The sequence below is a fragment of the Rattus norvegicus genome, chromosome 6, assembly GCF_036323735.1.
Source record: "Rattus norvegicus strain BN/NHsdMcwi chromosome 6, GRCr8, whole genome shotgun sequence".
In the NCBI taxonomy this organism is placed as follows: Eukaryota; Metazoa; Chordata; class Mammalia; order Rodentia; family Muridae; genus Rattus; species Rattus norvegicus.
Window position 1 is genome coordinate 29,886,772 of NC_086024.1, and position 23,831 is coordinate 29,910,602.

General features: G+C 49.0%; 1 protein-coding gene across 3 annotated transcripts in view; it reads right to left on the reverse strand.

Annotated features, from left to right (window-relative positions):
• Nucleotides 1–23,831, reverse strand: part of Plb1 (phospholipase B1) — a 138,481-nt gene that overhangs the window by 79,645 nt on the left and 35,005 nt on the right. For all 3 annotated transcript variants that reach the window (XM_063261536.1, NM_138898.2, XM_039111765.2), the window contains 10 exons: nucleotides 21,529–21,575; nucleotides 20,991–21,034; nucleotides 18,232–18,325; nucleotides 17,876–17,927; nucleotides 15,181–15,267; nucleotides 9,978–10,040; nucleotides 9,361–9,440; nucleotides 6,942–7,017; nucleotides 6,010–6,108; nucleotides 4,841–4,897 (listed from right to left, as the gene is read on the reverse strand). In XM_063261536.1, the coding sequence (XP_063117606.1) occupies nucleotides 4,841–4,897; nucleotides 6,010–6,108; nucleotides 6,942–7,017; nucleotides 9,361–9,440; nucleotides 9,978–10,040; nucleotides 15,181–15,267; nucleotides 17,876–17,927; nucleotides 18,232–18,325; nucleotides 20,991–21,034; nucleotides 21,529–21,575 (699 nt within the window). The remainder of the gene's footprint in view (nucleotides 1–4,840; nucleotides 4,898–6,009; nucleotides 6,109–6,941; nucleotides 7,018–9,360; nucleotides 9,441–9,977; nucleotides 10,041–15,180; nucleotides 15,268–17,875; nucleotides 17,928–18,231; nucleotides 18,326–20,990; nucleotides 21,035–21,528; nucleotides 21,576–23,831) is intronic.

The following is a 23,831-nucleotide window of genomic DNA, read 5'->3' on the forward strand; positions in this document are numbered from 1 at the left end:
AGGGGTTGAAGCCCATAGGCTGAGAACCACCAATCTACATGCACATAAACCCAGGTCCAGTTTAAAAAAAAAAACAAAAAACCCATAAAACACATCTCCACACTTCTGCATTGAAGTTTACACAGCTTCACAGGAGTCCAAACAGGCCCTGGTCTTTAACTGGGCTGCAGAGCTAGAGTGACAGGGAGTGCAGCTTGGCCCCCACACTCACTGACAAGGCTGTCCAGAGACTTGAGAACGAATACCATAACACTTAACCACAAAGGCCACCGAACAACAGACAGATGTGGCTGAGAGTAACAGCAGGGGAACCACAAAAGCACTGGAGACCAGGAGCAAAGGAAAGTGGAGAATTAGATGGAGCTGTTTTGTTTGTTTTCTTTTATGCTGGGCTTCAGGAACAGGGCCTTCCACATGCTAGGCAACTTTTCTATTACTAAGCCCCAGGTCAAGCCCATGGGGGATGCTTTGAAAACTTTGTATGGACTGGAGATGAGCCCCAGCAGAGTGCTTGCCTGGTCTGCTTGCTTAAAGCCCTGGGTTTGCTCCCAGTACCAGATTAAGACATAGTGTGGCGGTACATGCCATGCCGATAACCCTGGTACTGTGGAGGAAGAGGTAGGGACATTTACGAACTCCAAGTTCAAGGCCGCACAGATAAGAGAGGGAGGGCAGTGAGGGGGGAGAGGAGAGAGGGAGAGGGAGAGAGAGAGGAGACTGGAAGGGGAAAGGAGAGGGGAAGGAAGGGGGAAGGAGGGAGGGAGGAAGGGGGTAGAGGTGAAGAGTGGTTTTGAGGTTTTGAGGGAGCAAAGCATTCTTTTTTCTTTTTTCTTTTTGCACTCTCCCCCGTGCGCCCTCCCCCTCTCCCCCCTCCCGCTTGGGAGCTTCCTCAACTCTGCTGCAGCCAGAGTTTGAAGCTCAGGTAGCAACTTTGCCTTTCATTTTACAAGGACTTTGACAGGGACGCAGGTGGTCACATCTATCTGTCACACATATAAACCATGAGGACTTCAGGTTCCCCTCAAGACTTAACCCTGTGTTTGTGCCCCAGATCCCAGGAGCCAAAGGAATGTTCAGGGACTGGTGTTTTGTTCTGAGCCAATGGAAGGAGAGTCAGATAAGGGGGTATAATTACTGTCACTTCTGAAGGAGTGGCAATCTGGGCTCCAGGCCCCCTGGAGGGGGTGGTAGGAAGAGGGGGTGGAGGAGGAGGGAGGAGGGGACTGGGCTCTTAAACCTCTCAAACTCCTTTCTGTTTTATTTTGACAGTGGCCACTCCTAGAACCCTGAAGTGGAGTTGGCTCCTCACAAAGGGAGTGCCCAGGGGCCAGCCTAATTGCCAGGGTCAGGTGGTCAACAGCAAAGCATCTTTCTCCTCCTCAGTCTTTCAAGAAAGTCAGCACCCATGAGAGAATCTGGGAGGAAACCACATCTATCCTAAGGGAATGAATCCAGCAGAACCTTGAAAGATATTTCAAGGCCCTCAGAGAAGGAGAATTCACTGCTACCCAACAAAACTGTTGAGAACCGTATTTTTATATGAGCACGATGGTGCCCCCTGAAACCTCAACATTTGGGAGACTGAGGCAGGAGGATTTCTTTGAGTTTGAGGGCAGCCTGGTTACAGAGTGAGATCCTGTCTCAGGGCTAAGGCAACAGCACACCTTAAGATAAGTGTTCCTATATCAGTCACCCAGTTTTCCTACACCAGTTCTGGCCCTGAATCTTCAAAGGAGAGAGAAAGCCCAATACTTCATAGAATCTCCCTTCCTCCCACCAACCAGAGCAGCACACAGTACTTCCCTCCCTGGGAACATCTCATCCTTGCTTTTGCTCTATCTTCCGGCCTCCTCCACTCTGCTCTCTGCCACCATGAAATTAGCTAGTACGCGGGGATGGATGAGGGTGACCTTAAGAAATCCTCTCTGTGGGCTGGTGAAATGGCTGAACGAGTAGGGCATTGGTCACTGAGCCTGATGTGAGTCACATGTATACCGTGGCCCAGTCCCCTCCCCTCAATAAATAAACATAATAAATTAAAAAAAATCAGATCTGGAAAGAGTTCTTCTAAAGTATGAACTCTTCCCGAGTTCTCTCTCCTGCCTGGTAACTCTAGCATCTGACATCGAGGCTTCATGTAGGCTGTCATGATTGCTGGGAGGAGCTGAGATGTATGTCCTCGAGGGTGCGTCCCTTTCACTACCACTCTACAAGAATTTCCAGAATTCGCTGAGGAAGCAACAGAAAGGGCCCTGAAAGATTGAGTTCTGCTCAGGCACAAATGCCTCTTCAGCTTCTCACAGGAGGTGCGAGCTGCGGTCAGGGCTGGGGGTGAGAGAGCATGTGCCCAAGAGAGTTCTGGTCCAGGTGTGTGCAGACAAAACTCTGCATACGTGTGACTCCCAGAGCTCACACCCACTGTCTTAGAGCAGGGAAGGACACTGTGGATGTGGCCCCTGCATAGCCTCACGTGGTTCTGTGGACTGTAGAGATTCCTCTGGACACAGTTATGCGCTGGGTCTGTAGTCAGGAGGACTGCAGTTCAGAGTCCCTGAGATCCCAGCAGCTCCTCTGACCCTCTCTCTGTCGCCTGCCTAGGAAGAAAGCCCTTCCCCAGGGCTCTGTGTCGGTGAATGTGGCATATAGAACAAGTACCCTGGAACCATGGTGGTGTGGGGTAGGCAGAGCACATCAAACCAGGGGCTCCAGCCTCCCCTGTGGAGACAGAACTGGAAGATGTGTTTCACAAGCCCTCTGAGGCTGTCTGAAGGTCATCATAGTCTTGAAACAGAGAGAAAAATGTTACAGAAGTGGGACTGGAGCCAGAACCACTTTCTGACAGCCTTCACCTCACCCTAACCTGTCACATTCCTGATCCTTCACGGGCAGATTCAAGCCTGCAGGAGCTGTGGGTGGGTTCTAGCAGAGTTGTGGGTGGCCTGGTATTTTGCCAATGAGGAAACTGGAGGACTGACACACTTGGGGGACTCCCTCTCCCTTTCTGGGCTGCAAGGAGCCTTGAGGGACTTATTGGGAAACTGGGCTTGTGGGTGTTGGGACAAGTCTAGAGAGAGGCAGGTGACTTCCACATAGGACAGCTGTTAGCTCCTTGCTATACCCCAGGCCCTGGGCCTTAAAGGGGACACCTTCTGCTTCCCCCTGGGCACTGGCTCCTCATGGCCCCTGAGCATGTGAGAAGAAACTGGGCAGAAGCATGGGGATGTCGCTTGACCGCCTGAGAGAAAGGAACCCAGAGCTGCGGGCTCTCTCCAACTGTTCTCCCTCTCACTTCCAGGCCTTGACTGTGCTCTAGGTCCCATTGTCCCCAGTTTCTGGCAGATCAGCCTCCCTCCTTCCTGCCTCAAACCCTTTGCTCACAATAGGCCCCTTACCAAGGACGTCTGCCCTGCCCTCTGCCTATACACCACTTCAAATCCCATCTTCAGGGCCTCTCCTGACCTCGTGGTCATACACTTGTTGTCTGAGGAGGCATGGTGTGGGTAGAGGCCCAAGGTTTGGCTGCACTGGCACCCTGAGAGAAGGTTATCGGAGGGCAAACCCCTTCTAGGCAGCCCGGTGTCTGTTCTCTGCCCTTCATGAGAGAAAGGCTAACAGTGATTCTCAACCTGTGGGTGAGGCCACCTTTGGCAAACTTCTATCTCCAAAAACTATTTACATTCCGATTCATAACAGGAACAAAGTTACGGTTACGAAGTAGCAACAAAAAACTTTTTTTTTCAGAGACAGGGTTTCTCTATGTAGTCCTGGCTGTCCTAAAACTCACTCTGTACTCCAGGCTGGCCTTGAACTTGCAGAGATCCGCCTGCCTCTGCAGCACTTTAATCCCAAGTGCTGACATCAAAAATAATCTCTTGGTTGGGGGGGCGTCACCGAAGCATGAGGGACTATATTAAAGGGTTGCAGCCTTAGAAGCTTGACAACCACTGGTAAGGGATTGTCCCATCCAAGCACCCATTCCACCTGCAAGTGCCTTTGTCGGTGAAACCTGATGCCTTCATCGAAGGGCACACATGGGGTCCCTTCTACCCTCCCTAACCTCCCTGCTGTGACCTCCACAGACCACCTTGGGCTAATGTGAAACTTTGCATGCTCCACACAGCTGACCAGTTAGAGAGAAAGCATGGAATATTTCTCATTCAAGGAAGAAGAAAAACCAACTTCTCTTCCTGGGATTCTATAGCTTGGGTAGCATGGATGGGGTGGGGGTGGGGAGTAGTGGAGGAGGTGCCCAGCACCCTGAAAGAGCATCAAGCTTTGGGGTACCTACCATCTGCTATGATCTCGATGGCCCTGGGGAATCTTTGGGGACCTGGGAAAGTTATCATTGCTCCCCCAGAGATCAACGCATTCTGTGACATCAAGGATGAGATACACTGAATGTGTAGGGTCAGGGGGGTTGTGTCTTGTGTTGTTTGGGGAGTTGATACCCTGAACTGATGCGGGTATGAAAGGAAGAATCTAAACTGAGTCCAGATCATCTCTCTGAAGACAACGTTGGCTCTGGGAACCACCCTGCATGGTACCACCTAAGTGAGGAGAGTGAGTAGGAGCTGAAGGGGAGGGAGCCTGTGCCCCGAGATGTGCCCTGAGGTGAAAGGAAGCAAGTCAACCACCCAATCTCTGAGGACATGACTGTGCCTCTGGGGGAAGTAGGCTGAAGCTTTCCCCTGTGTCCTGTCCCAGGTGGGGTCAAGCTTCTGGGCACTGAGCTTGACCAGCATTCCTTGGCTAACCTGCACCTCTCCCTGGGTGCAGTGGCAGCGGCTGTCCCTCTGCGAATCAGCCCAAAGGCTGGCGTGAGCCTCAGTTCCACACTTACCATGCTATTCCAGATCCTGAGGGCGAGCGTGGTGGAATCCTGGGGCGAGGGCCTCTCCTGGAAGAGATGTGAGAAGGGACTCTGTCAGCATCTCAGGGTATGACCCATGAGAGCAGGGCTGTGACCCATCCAGCTCTGTCCCCCAGCCCTTCCCTAACAGTGAGTTTCTAGGAGCGCTGTCTGGGGCAAGGGTGTGGCAGTCAGAACTGCAGGGGACAGGGTAAGTCTCCGATTGCTCTGTGTGGGGACAAAGCCTCTAAACCTAAACTCAGAACAGGAGCAGGTGTCAGAGATGTGGTCTGAATGGAGAAGGAAGGCATGGTAAGTAAAGCCGTGAACTGTGGTTATAAACAGGAAGTCGTGGAGGAAGCCAGTGATGCCAACAGAGAGGAGTTGGAGCTGTTCCCAGCTACAGCCCCGAAGGCTCAGAGGCCACAGAGACCCTGGTCCCTCAGTGCCTTACAATCCAAGTAGCCCATGGACCAGCGACCTTGGGGATGAAGATGAAAATGCCTCTCTTCAGAGATGGAGGTAGAGGAACATACAAAGGGGAAAGCTAGAGGTGGTGGCCTTGAAGACCCTGCCCCCGGTAAGCACAGAGGCAAGAGGTACCCAGGGCTTCCCGGCCCCAGGCCCCGAGTTCTTTCCATGAGTTAACTCATGGGATCTCCACACTACATCCATTCTAGGTGGACGGAATATGTGAAACCGAGGCATGGAGAGGTCAAACCGTTTTCCTGAAGTCACACACTTGGGTCGTTCCAGAAGCAGGGCTTTAGGCTACACTATCAGCCCTGGGTCCCTGCCCTTTACTTTGGAGCTGCCCTGTATCTCAGAATCTGCTGCACAGGGCAATGCAACCCTGTGAGGGAACTGGGTGAGAAAAGCTGAGAGATTGCTGTGGTATTGACTCTGAGACTATACCTCTCACATTCAGTAAAGTCTGGGGTTTCTGTGGAGGAGGGGGAAGAGGGGGAAGGAAGGAAGAAGAGGAGGAGGAGGAAGAGGAGGAGGAGGAGAAGGAGGGAGAAGAGGAGGAGGAGGAGGAAGAAGAGGAGGAGAAAGAAGAGGAGGAGGAAGGGGAGGAGTTGAAGGCAGGTGTGTGGTGTGGTCCAGACTTCCTCACCATCTATCTTCCACACTCTTAATGCCTCACATAGCTTACTCACCAAGGGTAGTTCTACCTCAGAGAAGAAAGACTGGAAAACCACAGCGAAGGTCTCATGCTTATTGAACTTGCTGGAGGCCAGGAGATCTTCCCAGGCTTCCTGAAGGGAGAAGAGAGTGCATATCAAGAGCCCACGTCAGCCAGAGTTGTTTAGGGCACCAGGACCCCTCAACTCAACCACCTCCACGCACGGTATACAATCATGTACTTGGAAAGAGCCCCCTTGCCTTCTGCTCTGGGTCTCTTGAGAACTAAAACTGAGTTTTAGTTGTCTCTGAAGTACCAGACAGAGAGCTTGAAACTTCTCTCTGGAAACTCAAAAAGTTCCTGAATGCCAAGGAAGAGCTCCTTAGGGGCGGGGTCTGCAAAGGCACCCTCTGCCCTAGTCTGCAATCTCCAGATTAGACAGTGTCACACATCTGCACTTCCAACCATTATGTGAAGATAATGTTATGCGAGTCAGCAGGCCCTGGATTTTGAGCTGTTCACCAGCTCAAGTGTAAGAATGGTAGCTCTCCCTGAGCCCACTACACTACTTGGCCTCTTTGGTTAACTTCAGGAGCAATGGCTTGCCTCACAGGCAACATCTGAGTGAAACAGACCACAGGCCTAGCAGTGACAGCAACTGAGGCAGCAAAAGACATCTCAGAACAAATGGGCAAAGCTCTTTTTACTAGCTGCTGTCAGCACCATCCCATCCCTCATTACACATGCTGTGGTGTCTCCCCTCTATTGTAACAGTATGTATTCATCACAAGGAGTATTGTCAGGGTACCTCTCATTGGCACCCAGCAGTCCCCAATTCAGCCAAGGCTTACTGGAACTAACTTAGCCACCCTCTCCCAGCATCCTGTTCTCCTCCTCCCTCCTCCTCCCCTGCCACTCCCGCCCCCACCCTGAGAGCCAGCAGCCCAGGTTCCAAGCCAGACTCACCTGATAGGACCACTGCATGACAGCCTTGGATAACTTCGTTATTTCCTCTGAGCATTTGCAAATCTCTGGTGCAGGGCTGCAGGTCAGAATGAGACAAGCATAAGGGATTACATTGGTGGGATAGGGCTCTGGAGAGAGTGTAATGGGGGTGGGGGTGAAGAGAGTTGCTTAGGAAAAAAGGAAGTTGCAGCCTTAAAGGGTGCAAGAGAAAAGAAGGTTGGGTGCATGTCTTGTTAGGGTCATTAGTGAGGTGATGAAAGGAACTTGGGGAGGAAAGGGTTTATTTGGTTTATCTATTCCGAATCGCAGTCCACTGAGGGAAGCCAAGGCAGAAACTCAAGGTGGAGGCAATGTGGAGGCAGGAGCTGGTGCAGAGGCCATGGAGGAGGGCTGCTCATTGGCTTGCACTCGTGGCTTGCTCAGCCTGCTTTCTTACAGCACCCGGGACTGCTAGCTCAAGGGTGTCCTCATCCACAATGGTCTGGGTCCTCCCTCCCCCCACCTATCGGATGACCAGAACCACAGAGGCTTAATTCCAAATATGCAACGGCTCAAGAGAGTCAAGTGACTCTCGGACTCCTTCCGAGATCTCACAAGGCAGACCTCTGCCCTGCTGTCAGGTTCATTCGCCAACCTCTGAACCCTCAATGGCTTTTCTAGCCCCAAGTTCCAAAGTGATCCCTCAATTTCCCCCAAAAAACAACATGGTCAGGTCTACGACAGTGATACCCCGCAAACCTGATACCAATTTCTCTCAGGGTTACTACTGCTGTGACGAGACACTGTGACTAAAAGTGCAGTGCAGAAAAAGGAGAAAAGGGATTTATATGGTTTACATATCCCGAATCACAGTCCACTGAGGGAAGTCAAGGCAGGAACTCAAACAGGGCAGGAACCTGAAGGCAGGAACTAATGCAGAGGCCATGGAGGATCGTGGCTTGCTCAAGAGGCTAAACAATGTCCTACAGGCTTGTCTGTAGATTGGTCTAACGAAGACATTTTCTCAATGAGGGTTGCTTCCTCTCAGAAGACTCTAGCTGTGTCAAGTTGACACAGATGGCCAGCTCAGGGCAGAAGGCACGCCCTAGAGCCCTTGTCCACAGGGTCAGGATATGCTATGAAGACATTCTTTCTCCCCTTCCACACTGCTCCCCACTTGCTGGCCACCCCAGAAACCCACCCCCCATCCTTACGATCCTGTTCTCCTTCCCCTTCAGGACCCCTCTTTCTTTTCTCAGCTGGCTTTGCTCTGACCTTCCTCACATGAGCTTCTTTCCAGAATCAAATTCAAGATTCTGAAGCTAAAGCAAAAGTCCTGTGAAAGCTTTCAGAAATACTTGACAATCAAGTTCTGAGGCATTCGAGTCCACTGTCATTTTTCCCTGGTCATTTTCCAGAGTAATACTTCTTATCACCAGAGACACGCTCCGCCAAACCTGTGTGTGTTTGTTTAAGGTTTAAGACCGTGTCTCGTGTAGGAGCCCAGGCTTGCCTCAGATTTCTTGTAGACAGCTTTGCCCTCTGACCCCGACTCTCTCTTAAGTGCTGGGACAACTGGTATGTATCACCACGCCTAGTTTTATGCAGTCCCGGAGACTGACACCAGTTCGTGCGTGCTAGGCCAACACTCTTAACTTTCAACTGTGGTTTAAACTCTCGAATCATTTGGGGTGGGGGTGGGGGTGGGGCTCTGGCTCCATCACTGTGTCGACCATATTAAATATTGCAGCATTCTCACTGACTCTGGCGCTGACTGGGGTGTGAGTCACACAGCTACTGCACTCTCCAGCCTCCATGCTTGGGTCTCCCCCAGGGGGATCCATGTGTGTGGAGAGCCAATGCATACTTGAAAGGACTCTAGCCAGGCTGAGCACAGCAAAGATGGCTCTGGCAGGCCTTGCCCTTCACTATCCCCCTTGTCTTCCTAAAAACTACCAGATTGCATTCCTAAAGCCAGCCCCCAAGGCCCATTCCCTTATTAGGCCACTTCCTAAGACCTCTTCCTGAGGCTGACCACCAAGGTCCAGCTATTGAAATATTGAGATCCAGCAATCAAAAGTCCCACCTTGGCTCACCTAATTGACAACACCCAATTAAAATTAAACACCTCATCCTAACACAGGGTTTCCCCTTCTGCCTTTATAGTGGCCATTTTCCTATGGGCCAGGTCTGTCTCCTCTCTATACAGAGGCAGTCCTTTGTCCTCTAGGACAAATACCCCCCTTCCCCTTCCCCTTGCCCCCTTTCTTTATCCCTTATCCCTGCCCTTTGTCCCTCTGGGGTAAATTAATCTCCTTTGTCCTGAGACCACAGTCTCAGAGGGTCTTGACCTACTTACTTCAAGGTCCCTACAAACCATACAACAGAGGATGATCCTACTCTGTCTGTCTGTCTGCCTCCCCCCCCCCCCCCATTCTACCTGAAACCAGTCTCTTGATGCTGCTGAGCCATGGTCAAAACCTCAGAGAGATCCACCAAATTCACAAACGCTCTGGGGACCTAAGAGACAAAGAGACATAAGAGATAGGAGGAGACATGTGCATGTGCCAAGCTGCCTCTGGGCCCCCTGGAACCCTGGGGGCCTTGTTTGGGGACCACACTTTGGAGGGTTTCGATGAGGTTGGTCCAAAGGTGTCACTCCTTCAGCTGTGCATCTTAGAACGCACCCCTTGCCTCTCTCAGTGGTCAGTGAGGCTCAGATCCTGGGGGAGCACGGTGTAGGTGAGTCATAGCAGCGTTCTTTGACTCTCAGAGCCTGCAGCTTCCAGAGAAGCCAGCCCCGTCAGAAAGCACGTGCGTGCGTGCGCGTGCGCTTAGCTCTCTGAGAGTGCCCAGCCCCCACCCCAAGAGCATCCCCTTTCAGGACGGGTGAGGAGATGGAGTCCTTCAAGCTTTCCATCTTCAGGGTCTTGGGCTCTTACTCTCTAACAAATGCCACCTCTGTCGCCCCGGGAAGGGCCCCCAGGGCCCCTAAAACGATGCCTGACTCACGTTCCATGTTCCAAGACCCCAGGGGCTTGGGAACCATTGCCTTACCTCACGATGCAGGTAATCCAGCACCCCTGACAGCATCTCCATGTGCTTCATCAAGTGCCTTTTCTGTGAGAGAAGAACTGGGGTGAACAAGGGCAGTAACAGGGAGGACACAGGCCCAGGGACCCAGACTCAGACGGCCCCACAGACACCATGGCAGATGCTTGATGGAGGCAGTGCTTGCCCACCACCATAGAATCTCAGAGCTGCTTGTTTTGGTTTGGGCTTTGGGTCCAGTCTGTGTTTCTCTAACCCAGCTTCCACCAGAAAACAAAAACAAAAACAAAAACAAAAACAAAACCCAAAACACAAAAAACAAAACAAAAACAAAACAAAACAAAAACCGCCAACCTTCCACCTGGGAGGCGTTCCACACCACAGAAGGGCAAGCTCAAGACTGAAACAAGATGGGGACCACTATGGTGGTTCTGACGCTCCGGGCCAAGGGCTGAGAGAGCCGTTTTTATCTGGAGAAAATAAATCTGAAGAGGCAACATGATCTACCTGGATTTAGGGACCCAGTCAGACCTCAAAGCTTCCAAAATGGGACCTTTGTGGGTGAAAGGCATCTGCCACTAAAGCTGGTGACCTATTTGATCCAAGGATTGTTCTGAATCGCCACACATCGTGCCATCTCTCCCTCTTCCTTTTCCCACCCCTCTCTATGTCTCTGTCTCTCTGTCTCTCTGTCTCTGTCTCCCCTCTTCCCCCAGCCCAAGATTAAAAAGAAAGGGCCAGCATCTGGCTCCTTGGGTAAAGGCACTTGCTGCCAAGCCTGATGACTCAAGTCCCTAGACCCACACGGTGGAAAGAAAGAAGTGACAGATCCTCAGATCCTCACATGCACACCTTGTAGTCTTGTGTATCCAGAGAGAGAGAGAGAGAGAGAGAGAGAGAGAGAGAGAGAGAGAGAGAGAGAGAGAGAATAAAATAAAAAAAAAAAAAAACCTCAAAACTTCATCAGAGCACAGGCTAAATATTCCTTATCTGGGAGATTTGGGACCAGAAATGTCTGTCTTTGGAGTCTTTTGGGTGTGGGGTATTCGCACAGATTTTATCTATCAACTGAGCATTTAGTATCTGAAAATCCCAAATCTGAAATGCCCAAAAGTCTTTGGATTTCGGATTTCTAACCAGAAATCCAAGCTGGGCTGTTTGCCAGATCCCTCCTTCTCCACCTCCCACCCCTGTGCCGTAGCTGCCCTGGGTAAGGCAAACGGTCTCAGAGAGTTTCGAGGGCCCCATTACTGGGATGTATAAAACCACCCACCCCCACGCAGAGCAGCCCCTCTCCCTGTCTCTGCAGGTGAGAAACTAAGCTGATGACAGAACGTCTAAATTCGACCCCTGGTTATCATTTCAATGTGAAAAATAAAATGTACAAGACAAACGCCTCAGCTGGCTGCAGACTAGCTGTCCCCTGCAGCAAAGTGGCTCAGACAGCAAGACGAGGAAGGGCAAGACGTTGTGCTGTTACCTGGGGGGACAGGGACAGGCACTCTAGAGGCGGCTGCCAATCATCAGATGAGGGCTGCAGGGAGGGCTGCCCCCCAACACACACACAGCCCAGGAGGAAGTGCCTATGTCTGTCTCTCCTCTGCTCCTACTTCCGTGAGGGGCTGGCCTCCCAGCCCATCTGTTGGCAATGGCCTGTGATAAGCACTGTCTGGATTCTTCCGAGCAACACACTTTCCTTCCCGAAGAGCCCTAGGATATGGGTCCAGAAGGGTCCCAGCCAGTCATTTGTACCACATTCAGGGCATCCATTCTCCCTCGGGGACCTGGAAGAGCATGGTGTTCCCACTCCCAAGTGTGACCTTCCTTTAGAAACCCTGGGTCAAGGGTTTGTCTCTAGACATTGTCATTCAGCCATCACAGGCGTGGAATGGTTGGGCTCAGCAACTATCCTGTGTCCAAGTGGAAGGCGTTATACACCTATAATGACTATTACAGACACTTGAGTCAGCATGCTCTGCTTCCCGCTGCAGTCCAGTGCATGTATGCAGAGCAAGAGCTCTGGAGCAAGTCCAGTGCATGCGTCCAGAACGAAGAGAGCAAAGGGCTCATGAGTTCACAGCCCCCTTCATTCACAGCAGTGTACCAGAATGTTTTATATTCAATCCCATTCCCTCTCCCTTCTTTTATTTTACAATTTTTGTGGCAACCTTTCTGACTTACTCATGAGCACTCACTAATGTCCCGGCCCCCATGGCCTGAAAACCTAGAAATTTCTGTGCGTTTAGAACAGTGAAAAACTTGAAAGGGATAAATGGCCATCACTGTGCCAGTGGGTAATGGCGTGCGTGCGTGTGTGTGTGTGTAAATGCACGCTGGAAACGAGAGGGGGTAAATCCACACGGGGGAGCAGATCATTCAGCAAGAGTCGGTCTAGTCTGCAGGTCTCAATGTGACAAGGCCTTGAAAACATATGGTTGTGAAAAGTACACACCTATATGGGAATGTCACAGTGAATTGTGACCAATGGCGACATGCACATTAAATACATTTTAAAGAAAGCAAAGAACAATAAAGGTTAAAAAGAGAGTTTCGTATCACTCTCGGAACTAAAAATTAATTTAAAAAAAAGTCACGTACATGGGGCACACGTACTTAGAACGCATAGTGTGCTCAATAATACTTGAAGGGACACATACATTAAAATCATGTAAGATTGCTTAGCTGTGAGAGTGCAAAGAAGAAATCTCGGATGAGCGTGAATGCACTCTCCCACGCAGGGAAAAATAACTGAATGCCATTCTGAGCAAACGCATCACCGTCAACGATAGGACGAATCTGAGTCTACATGTGAGTGGGCAGATTTATATACGGGCTTGGTGGTGTGCGAGCGGCTAGAGAGCAAGGGGTGGAGATACGGAGGCACGCGGCAATGTGTGAATGCACGCTTGGATATGTCAGTGCATGGATGCATAATTCATGAGTTAATGTTAATATGCATAATGACCCCAGAGAGAACAAGCAGAGCGTGTAGATTTCATTTGGCCCTAGTGAACAGAGACTGTCTGAGTCTGTGCACAACATACTCAGGAGACCTGCAGAAACAATGGGCAGTGAGAGCTGGCCAGGGAAGGGGTTTTTAACCACTGTTCTCCTGGGGTCCTACGGCACCAAGGACAGAGAGCTTTGATAGTGGCCCAGAGATCATTTGGAAGAAGGCAAGACGTGGCAGGGGAGGGGCACACCAAAAAAACTTAGCCACACCTGAGCCGTAGCCTGACAGAGGCCCTGAGAGCTGGGCTGAGGGAGCAGTAGGCAAGTCAAGGTGATTGACAGAGACAGGTTGGTGGCAGCTGGACTTTAGACTCACAAAGAAGAGTGTATATGTCATTTACAGTGCCACAGCCTATATTCCCTGGCTATTCCACTCACCCTCAGCTGATTGGAGCTGGTCTTGATAAACGCTGAAGTCACAATCTTTGATATAGTTATCTCTATGTATAATAAGTGAAACCATATGTTTTGTTCCAAGGAAAACCATAGAGCCTCAAAGATAAGATCCACAGGTCATTTGCCTTTGGTAAATGCCAGTGTTTCCACCCAAGCTGGGACTCAGGGTTAGTGTGAGGAGAATGTATGTGTCCTACACTAGTCAGGGGAAGGCCAGTGTATGCATCCTGCACTAGGCCACATAGTCACTGCTCACGTGAAGGCAGAATTGAGAGAGGCAAAACAATTCTTAGCTTAGTAAGCTGATTCTCTTCAGATGCAGAAGGACAATTGACTCAGTTTCTCTGGGCCCCGATTTCTTCTCCCAATAAGAGAGATTGGAAAGCATAAAGATTTGTCACATCAGGATCATCTTAAATGTAAAATCCTCAGCGGGGTCATATTAAAGGCAAAAGCCCCTGAGCAGCAAAGGAAACAACATCTGGGTGAAGCCAGGGCCTAGAAGTGAGAAAAAACAATCTGCCCATTTTCCAGGGGGTTAATATTCACAATATATAAGGGACTTCACAAGTCAAACACCAAGAAACAAATAGTCTGATCAACAAATGGCCACATGCCCTGGATACAGCTCTAGAGAGATGTGTAAATAGCCAATAAATCTGTAAAAAAGTAATCAACGTCATTAGTCAACACAGAAACACCAATCAAAACCACAGGGATGATCTATCACATCCCACTCAGAAAGACTCTCATCCAACAAATGACAAGAGCGGCAGGGGTGAGGGGGAAGGAGCTCCTTGCAGTTGACTGGTGGCAGTGTGAATTAGTGAATTACTGAAACATCAGTAGGGAGGTTCATCAAAAAGTGCAAAGCAAAACTACCATAGGACCCCGACATCATAGTCCTCAGAATCCCAAAGGATCCCAAGTCAGGGTAACTTAGTGGCATCTAGACATCCATGCTTCTCATGACACTGTTAGGGAATCAGCCTGGGTGCTCACCACAAATGAATGGATGAAGACACTATGGTATGTCTACACAGTGGAGTACTATACACCCATAAAGAAGGATGAAATTGTATCATTTGCAGAGAAGTGGATGATCTGAAGATCATCAGATAAGCAAAATAAACCAGACCCAGAAATACAAATAAATTTTCTCTTCTACATAGAATCTAGATAAAAAAAGACATTAAAGTAAGAAAGAGGAACTATTTGGCAAGAAAGGAGAGGAAAAGCAGAAGGAGAGAGAGAAGGTAATGTGTGTATGGAGGTAGGTGAAAGTACATTGTATACATGTATGACTGGGAGGGGCAGTGATTGTGATGTAAAAATAAATAAATTAAGGCAAACCCCCCACAAGACCCATTATTTTAAACAATGGATATAATATTAGATGTTCTTTTACAGATCTAAAACACAGAATGTAAAGCATTCTTGGCTCTTGTGATGGTTACAAATGCACAGCTTTGGGCACACACTTACAATGGCATTTTATCCCACCCAAGTCATAACACACCAAAATGGTTCAGATGGTCAACTTTATGTCCTGTGCACGCCATCACACCGAAATACAGGAGGAAAAGAAACAGCCACCTGCTGTTAATTTTCGTATGTTTTCTTGAGAATCTATGCACCCACCCATCCATCGGTCCATCCACGTGCCCATCCAGCGGTTCACTAATCCACCCGTCCTAATTCTGAAACAGGAGGCCTCATCCTGAGCCCGGCAGACAGTGCTCAGACAGGGTTAGCCCCTTGCCTCCATACCAGCATCTCAGCCTCCCAGCCTGCAGCTTACCTGCTGATCAGAGGAACACAGGTGGCACTGGCTTGTGTTACTGAAGAGCACAGTGATGAGTTTCCAGTCCTTCTCAAAATCAAGTTCCTGCAGCATGAAGACAGAGAGATAAGAGCTCGGGCCAGACATCTGTCTGTCTGTGTTTCTCAATCTCACACCCCAACTGTTACCTTAAATCACGGTTAGGGCTGGTTCTGTTGATCTCAAGCATCTGATCCTCCTGCCTCTGCCTCCTGAGTATTAGGATTATAGGCTAACTCCACTAGCACGAATGTCCTTTCCTTCCTTCCCTCCCTTTCTTCCTTCCTTTCTTTTTTTCTTTTGGTTAGAATTATTTTATGTATGTGAGTACACTGTAGCTGTCTTCAGACACACCAGAAGAGGGCATCAGATCCCATTACAGATGGTTGTGAGCCACCATGTGGTTGCTGGGAATTGAACTCAGGACTCTGGAAGAGCAGTCAGTGCTCTTAACCGCTGAGCCATCTCTCCAGCCCCCTTTCTTTCTTTCTTCCTTTCTTTCTTCCTTCCTTCCTTTCTTTCTTTCCTTCTTTCTTTCTTTCTCTTTCTTCCTTTCCTTCCTTCCTTTTTTCTTTCTTCTTTGTTTCTTTCTTTCTTTGTTTCTTTCTCTCTCTCTCCTTCCTTTCCTTCCTTCCTTCCTTTTTTCTTTCTTCTTTGTTTCTTTCTTTCTTTCTTTCTTTCTCTCTTACTTATTTTTTTTTTTTGTCAAAAGTAGCACTTGGTAGTCTAATGTCGAATAAACGTTCTATAGGTCATCTCATATCTTGTATTAAGGGGCACCTTGATAAAAAAGTTCTTTTGCAATGTCAACTTGAACCTACAGTCTTGTGCGTGCTAAGTAAGTACTCTATCACTGAGTTACACACACATCCTTTTTATTCTGACAAATAAACTTTACATTGTCACAGAATTTCACAGCCTAGCCTTAAACTTACCCTGTAACCTGGCAGGCTTTGAACTTGTGATCCTCCTGCCTCAGTCTATCAAGTAGCTGTGTTCACAGGCCTGCAGCACCAGCTCTCAAAGAATATTTCTAAGGAAAGGAGAGTCATACAAGGTGTACTACGATGACGCCCTGTCCGTAGGAGTGGGAATGAGTAACCAGCATAAACATTGGACGTAGTATACTATTGCACAAGCTACGCTACACTCATGTAAGCAAAGTGCTACGTGGTTGTTAAAATGAAAATGGAAACCTCGATTAACGTTACCAGAAAAACTGAGAAACATTGATCACAGTGAACATGTGGCACGCACAACAAACCCAGCTTGATTTCTGAGGCAGCATTGTGTTGTCAGGGAGCACTGAACTCTGATCTGTGGGATTTGGCTCTAACTGACTGCTTGAACTTGGCCTTGTCACATGACTTCTTGGAATTTAAGTTTCTTCATCTTTAAAATTACAGGGTTAGATTCAGGACCGCCCAGTTCTTACACAGAACAATTACATTCTTATTATCATTATCATAGCCCAACATCCATTGCCAGGGAGACTGGATTTGTTTTGTTTGTTTTGTTTTTGTTTTTGTTTTTTTTTAGTACAAAGTCTAACTCTGTGTTCCAGGCTGGTACCAAATTGCCTAGGAGGTGCCTCCTTAGCTTCCTGAGTGTTGGGATCATGGCTGTAAGTCACCATCCCTGGCTTTGACAGGATTTAGATTTACCTAGGAGACACACTTCTCTGCTTGTCTGGGAGGGCAGCTCTAGAGAGGTTTGAGAAGGGAAGAGTCGCCATAAACATGGCTAGCACTGCCCCATGGTCTAGTGGCTTAGACTGAATAAGAGAAACGAGGAGAAGCCAGGGGGCTCCAGCATTCTCCATCTTTGTCCCCAGACTGAGACACACAATGTAATCAGATGTCTCATGCCCCAACCAACATGCCTCTCAACCATGGTGGAATGTCCCCCATAAACCATGAACCAAACTAAATTCTTCCTCCTGGAGTTGTTCCTTGTCAGTTAATTTATTCCGTGTGTGTGTGTGTGTGTGTGTGTGTGTGTGTGTGTGTGTGTGTGTGTGTGATTTGAACATATTTCCTTCAACAACTGTCTATTTTTCTGAGGCAGTGTCTCTTGTCTAACCTAGTGCTCTCAAATTTGGCTAGACTGGCTGGTCAGCATGACCCAGGGATCCTCCTGTCTCCTCCCTCCCCAGTGTCAGGGTTAGTTAGAGGCACATACCATCCTGCCTAGTTATTATGTGGGTGCTAGGAATTGAACATGGGTCCTCGAGATTACACAACAAGGATTTTCTTCCGACTGAGCCATTTCCCCAGCACTGTGGTAGTTATTCATGATAGCAATCACTGCTTCGATGACAATGATAGCTACTGGCTTTTATCGAGCTTCGACTGTGCCTGACCCAGCACCACACAGCAATAAGTGGAAAGTCCAGGTCATATGCAAGCCAGTCTCTCTCTCTAGAACCCCACCACCTCTCTATGGAAAGGTCATTTAGTCCATCTGCTGAGCTTCTGTGGTTCCACACAGGAAATCATCCTAAATAAATCTGAAGTGACCTACAGAGTATTACGGTGGAAGGGGCATTTCCTAAGAGGCCAGGACATGTGAGTTGAGCAACAGGACCATCAGCACTCTCTATCTTGGGGTCGTTGTCTTGCAGCAAACCTAGACAGCCCACCCACACCAGAGTTGGAGTTCGAAAGCCTCTTACCGGGTTGTCTTTCAGATGCCTCACCAGCTCTTTAGCCTGAATCCACAAGTCTCTGAGGAGTGGAAAGCACAGTTTAAAAAGTCATATATTTAAGGTTCAGGAAGTTGATGCCCTCACCCCAGCACAGCTGCCACTATCTGAACCAGAGGCTACCCTGAACTGCCCTGGCTTCTGAGGGGCAGACTTGACCTAACCTTTAAAGCCAACTGAAATCAGCAGGGGAAAGGTATTTGGGCATTGACTTAATGAAGACCTTTATTCAAAGCTCTCTGATCATTGTCAGTCCCCTCAAGTCCCTACATACCCAAGGCTAACAAGAGTGCACAACCCCAGAGAGGGAGAAGAAGAAAACTTACTCGGCAATAGTAGTGTGGCCTGCAGTACCCTTCCCAGGAGAACACGTGGGCATCAGAACAGAAGGGTTGAAATGTCTGATGATATCTGAAAGGGCTAGAGAGAGAGCCAGGGGTCACCTTAAAAGATTAATGACTCCTAGTGTGCCAAGACAGCCTTGCTGCCTCCATGGCAACACTTAGCCTCCATACCATGCTGTCAGGTCAGCCCCGAGGCGGACCCTGGAAAGCGAAGGAGCTAAATTGAGCATCTGTCTAGGTGGGCCAGGCCCAAGGTCGACTGCTCTTCAGGCATACTCATTTACTCCTGAGGAGACTGAGATGGAGACATCAAGCAAGCCGTGTCAGGTCCCCCAGCTGACAGAAACGACTGGGATTAGAACCAGATCTCTGGGCTGCCTTCCCGCCTTCTCCCTTGCTCCTCGTGAGTGACAGCAGGGCGGGAAAGCTCCGGGGAACATGCAGAGAACATGTCGCCAAGCTGACAGCCAGAAATAAATAGTGCTAAAAATAGTGCTGTCAGGAATGTTTAAGACATGTCTTGCTCCTCAGAGAGGACAGGGCGGAGCAGGGAGGGAGGGCTTCAGAGGGAAAGGCCTCTTCCCCCTTCTTTTTGCCCGATCCTCAAGGACCCCCGGGGTTTGTGGAAGCAAGTTCCAGAGGGCTTCAGGAGAATTCTTTATGGGTGTTCACACTTGCGGATGACAGGCAGGGAGAGAAAACTGGGCAGGAGGTCAAGGGACTGGTTCATGACCTCAGGTGGTCACCGAACTCACACAATTCAGGGTCGCTGTCCTTACCCCACACACATAGACCAGGTTTTCTCATCTGTGACAAGCTTGCAGGATCCCAGGCCCGTGGGTAGGAAATGCAGAGCTCCGGACTCAGTTCAATGTGATAAGAATGGCGTGCATGTGTGCATATGTGCATGTATGCATGTTTGCATGTGTGCATGTGTGTATGTGTGCATGTGTGCATGTGTGTATGTGTGCATGTGTGCATGTGTGCATGAGTGCATGTGGGGACTTCATCCCTTGTGGGAGGATAAAGGTTGGTGAGAACACATGTGTACTAAGTCGTGCTAGGAGGTCATTGGGAGAACTGCTTTCCAAAGTAAAAATGATCAAACTTTCCCTTAAAACTTTTCACAAAACTTTGTCCATCAATTTGTCTCATCTGCATGGGGGCTTGGTTTATGGTTGCTTAGTCTTGGGGTTCCCTGATTGTAGGGGACAGAACAAAAGGCAAGGCAGAAGGGGCAGATGCCCTGGGTTTGCAGGGATCCTGCTACTTACTGAACACACAATCTTGGAAAAGAGTCTGTTTATCTATTTTCAACACTCGGTTTTTCCATTTGCAAAAATAGCCTCATAGATGGAAAGGTGTGGTTTGATGTGGAGGTCACTAGAGTACTCTGAAACTTTGGTCAGAAAGTAGAAGAGTTGTGGCTGGGTCAACCCCATCATGCACTGAATGGGTGTGGACCGTTTTCTCTGTGGAACTCCTGCCACAGCTGTCAGGAATGGCTGCCAGCCATTATGTGTTTCCCCCTACTCAGAGCACCCTCAGTTTCAGAAGTCCTGATGTCAAGGACTTCAGGAGCAAGATCAGCCCTCCCTGTCACCTCTGCTGCCCTCTGCCTGGTTGGGATTCCTGATTGTGATTAGACATGGTGGGCTGAGGAGAGATAGAGGGAAAGGAAAAGCCAGGCAAAGAAACAGAGTGGTCCCAGGGACCCTAGGTCCAAAGAGCATCCTCACAGAATGGTACCAGGGGCTCCAGGGTCCAAGGAGCATCCTCAGGCATTCCTACACTGACCACCTCATATCTTCTACCATTTGAACAGAAACAAGTCCAGGCCTTGGCGTAGCTGTGACAGCCACCAAGTTAGTGACCACTCTGACTCCTGCCTTGGAGACACCCCTTCCACCCTAATCTTCATTAGCCCCTTACTGGCCAATCAGGTGACAGGAGTCCTGGATAGTAACCTCAACCTTCCTTACTGAATCATGAGCAAAAGAGGGACAGGTTCCTCATCCCTGTCCTTTCTAAGAACAGAATACATCACAAGCCCTTCGTGTCAATTTCCAAGTGCAACTGACAACAGGGCCCCAGCCACTCTCTGCTCATCGCCGCAGGGTGGCAGCTTGGCCCACTCGTCTCACAAGCAGCAGGATGGGACACTCTACCCAGGCTAGCTCAGTAGCATAAGGGATTCAGGGTGTTAGGGTAGCTTAATAGAGTCACAAAGGTCCTCTGGCATCAAACGATGATCACAGAGAATGGGTTCATCTGTATACAGAGAAGCTCACACATTAATCCAAATTATTATTTCCTTTCACTTTCTTCACTTCACTTCCCAGAGCCCAGAATAGGTTTTTATGGCAAGTGAAAGAGAGGTTATAGAATAAGGCTTTATTTTACAAATAAATGGAAAATTTGGCCTGGGTCTTCCTCTTGGGCAGGAGGAAGGATCCAGGACATTTTCCCCAGATAATTCACCTCTGAGGTAGTCCCATGGGAACAAGAGCCCACAGGTTTTGGTCCAGTTCCCCCCAGTTCCTGCTAAACCTATACATTTCTCGTGCTTTCTATTCAGGACATGTGACCTCCTATCTCCTGCCTCCCTCGCCTGTCTCCCTAGCATGCCTTCCCCTCTTTCCAGGCACTAGTGATGTAATGAATTTTCCTTATTAAAAAAATGTCTGCTGTGTCTCAGGGGGTGGGATGGTTTGGAGTCTGGCTGGAAACCCGAGACTCACCTGTCATGATTCCTATGCACACATTCTGTAGTTCGCTCTCGAGGCTGTAAGAAGTAAGCACGCAGGATCAGATAATGTTTGCCATCCATGGGAGCCCTTTCCTTGGCCATCAATGGCCATTTCCTAACAAGCTGTGGCCTACTCTTGCTGTGGGGGTGGTGAAGGACAAACAGGTCCCCCTGGGTCCTCTTCCCAAGCTCTCTAGTCCCACCCAAAGCTGAAGAGGACACTGAGTTCAGTGTAAAATGACTCTGGTCCAAACCCTGGAAGGTCCCCCAAGAGCAGAGGGAGGAGGCCCCATGGCAGTCACAGGAACTCCATTTTTCTGGTCACTTCTCTCTCATCCACCTAGACGAGCCACAGGAGTCATAGATTAGGGGGATGCGGGGAGGTGGGAAGCAGTTCTGGTCACTACTGTCCCCCAACCCTTAAGCAACGACTTTGAACTCTCTGGTCCTTGGTGTCCCCCATCAATGGAGCAAGGAGTTAGAGGAGGGTGTGTGTGGTGTCTCCATTAGCTGTGCTCCAGGACGGGTACCTTTGAGGTTTCTCCATGTTGACCACGCCTGAGCCAGGGGCTGGAGGCTGGAAGAGACAGATACTTGGTGTGAGTAAATCAGCCAGTGGAAGCCGGCACAATGCAAGGAGGCTACGAGTGCATAGGAAGACCAAGTCCACTTGCTCACTCTATGGGGAGGAAGGCACAGCTTGTCTGCCAGGCCCTCATAACAAGATGGCTGACTGCTCTCCTCAGGGCATAGATTTAAACACAATGTAAGTCACGCTGTGTTCTCCTACACGGAATTAAAAGGTTGATTTATAAAGTGAAACCCTCTACAATCTCAGGGTGACCTCCGCTCTCCCTTTGACTAGTAGGTCAGAGCCATCCCAGGCAGTTTGCTCTCTTTGGCTGTATTGCTTTGACCTAGTTCAATGCCTGGCATGTCGTAAGCTCTTGTGAATGTTGAACAAATAGTTATTTTTCTTTTTTTCTTTTTTTTTTTTTGGTTCTTTTTTTTTTGGAGCTGGGGACCGAACCCAGGGCCTTGCGCTTCCTAGGCAAGCGCTCTACCACTGAGCTAAATCCCCAACCCCTATTTTTCTTAACAAATGAAATGAAATTGGTTTCCCCTTGATGAAATACTGGGTAATGCAGGTTACTCCTTGTTGGTAATCACAGCGGAGAAAGGAAGGTAATTTCATCCTATCCCAAGGGAGACTTGGAGCTGTGGCCAAGACATTGAAAACACCCACAAATATTAGCTATTATTAGTATTTTCATAGTTTTTAACATACAAACACACATTACGTTTAGATCTGTTTAAGGTTAGATGTGTCAAGTTTACTAGAAGGTAGAAGTAGGCAACTAGGCGATTAGTAAGTAACCAGGTGACTAGTAGGTAACTAGATGCTAACTAGTTAGTAACTAGAAGGTAACAGGTATAGTGGCAACACGTAGACAGTATGTCCTCATTGTCCTAGCCCAGGGTGTTTTAATGAGCCCAGCTATCCTAGCCACTAGCTCCAACCTGGCCAGCCTATGGAACTGGGTGACTATTTTAAAGCTCTCTAGGGAGCATAGGCTGACCATAAAAATCTCTCCCTGGGGGCCAAGTCTCTTATTTGTCAGTAGGAAGGACTTCAGAAGGTCACTCTTCCAGGGAGAAGTAACAAGTTGAGCAGAAATCACTAGACTGTATATGCTAGGGGTTGTGACGCTAAACTATGGGTTAGGTATTCAGGGAAGTGGACCTCTTTGGCTCTGCAAGTTGGGCAGTGTGGTTCAGACCAAAGGGGACACTGCCTGCCAGCTTGAGCATATAGTTGTCTGAGGGGCAGGGAACGTACGGCTGCGAGATCTTATAGTTCAGATATGGAAACACAAGTATTTGAAACCTGGTTTCAATGTTGGTGGCTGATCAAACTAAACACACACAGTATTTTAGGACCACAAATTTGTTGCTTCTGTAATTGGCTGATGGAGAACGTATCTTGACCCTACAGGAGAGGTGGTGGTCAAGAGAAGGAAGAAAGAAGGAAGAAAGAAGACAGGCCAGGAAACGGGTAAGCTCCTCTAGGAGGTCCCAGAAACCATGAGAATGGCCAGAGTTCTTTCTCCTTAGTTCTCATCTGCTGAATGCCCAGCCAGTACTATGACATCAAGGTCCCGAGTCAAATAAGACATGGATCTCCCCTCAAAGAATCTAATAGAGTAGATCGTGGATCCCATTATTTGGCATGGAGATGTCTTTGATAGTTAAATATGAAAAACAAAAACAATTTTGAGATGTACTGTTGCATTATGACACTCTGTAGAGTTCACATGCCATCAAATGGATTGGAGTGTGTGTGTGTGTGTGTGTGTGTGTGTGTGTGTGTGTGTGTGTGTGTGTGTTTTCTTATCGCACAACCCTAGCTGAGTACACATCTGGCTCTCAGGCAGACAGAGAAGGGTGGCTTACAAGGAGCTGGGCCTTCAAGTCTCATCCTGAAAGTAGAGGGGCCTAATGAAGTCATCGTGGTCTAAGCTTGTTTTGTCTCTGTGGCCCCAGCCCCCACCGAGGAGGCAGGGAGAAGTGACAGCAGACAATGTCACCATGTCATGAGTGGGACATTTTCAAAACGAAGGTGGAAGGTCCAAGCCCTTGAGAGCTTTAGATTAGAACATGATCCCATGGAGACCTCTCTGCCCAGAGAGGAAGAACCAGAGCCCCCCCAGGAAGTGGGCTTCAGTGTGTTCAGCGCAAGCCTAGCAGAGGCCAGCTGTCACCTGCCACAGGTGATCTCTGCTCTCTGCTTCCCACTTTCCACCTTGGCATGTTCCTGCGGTAAGCCTCCTCT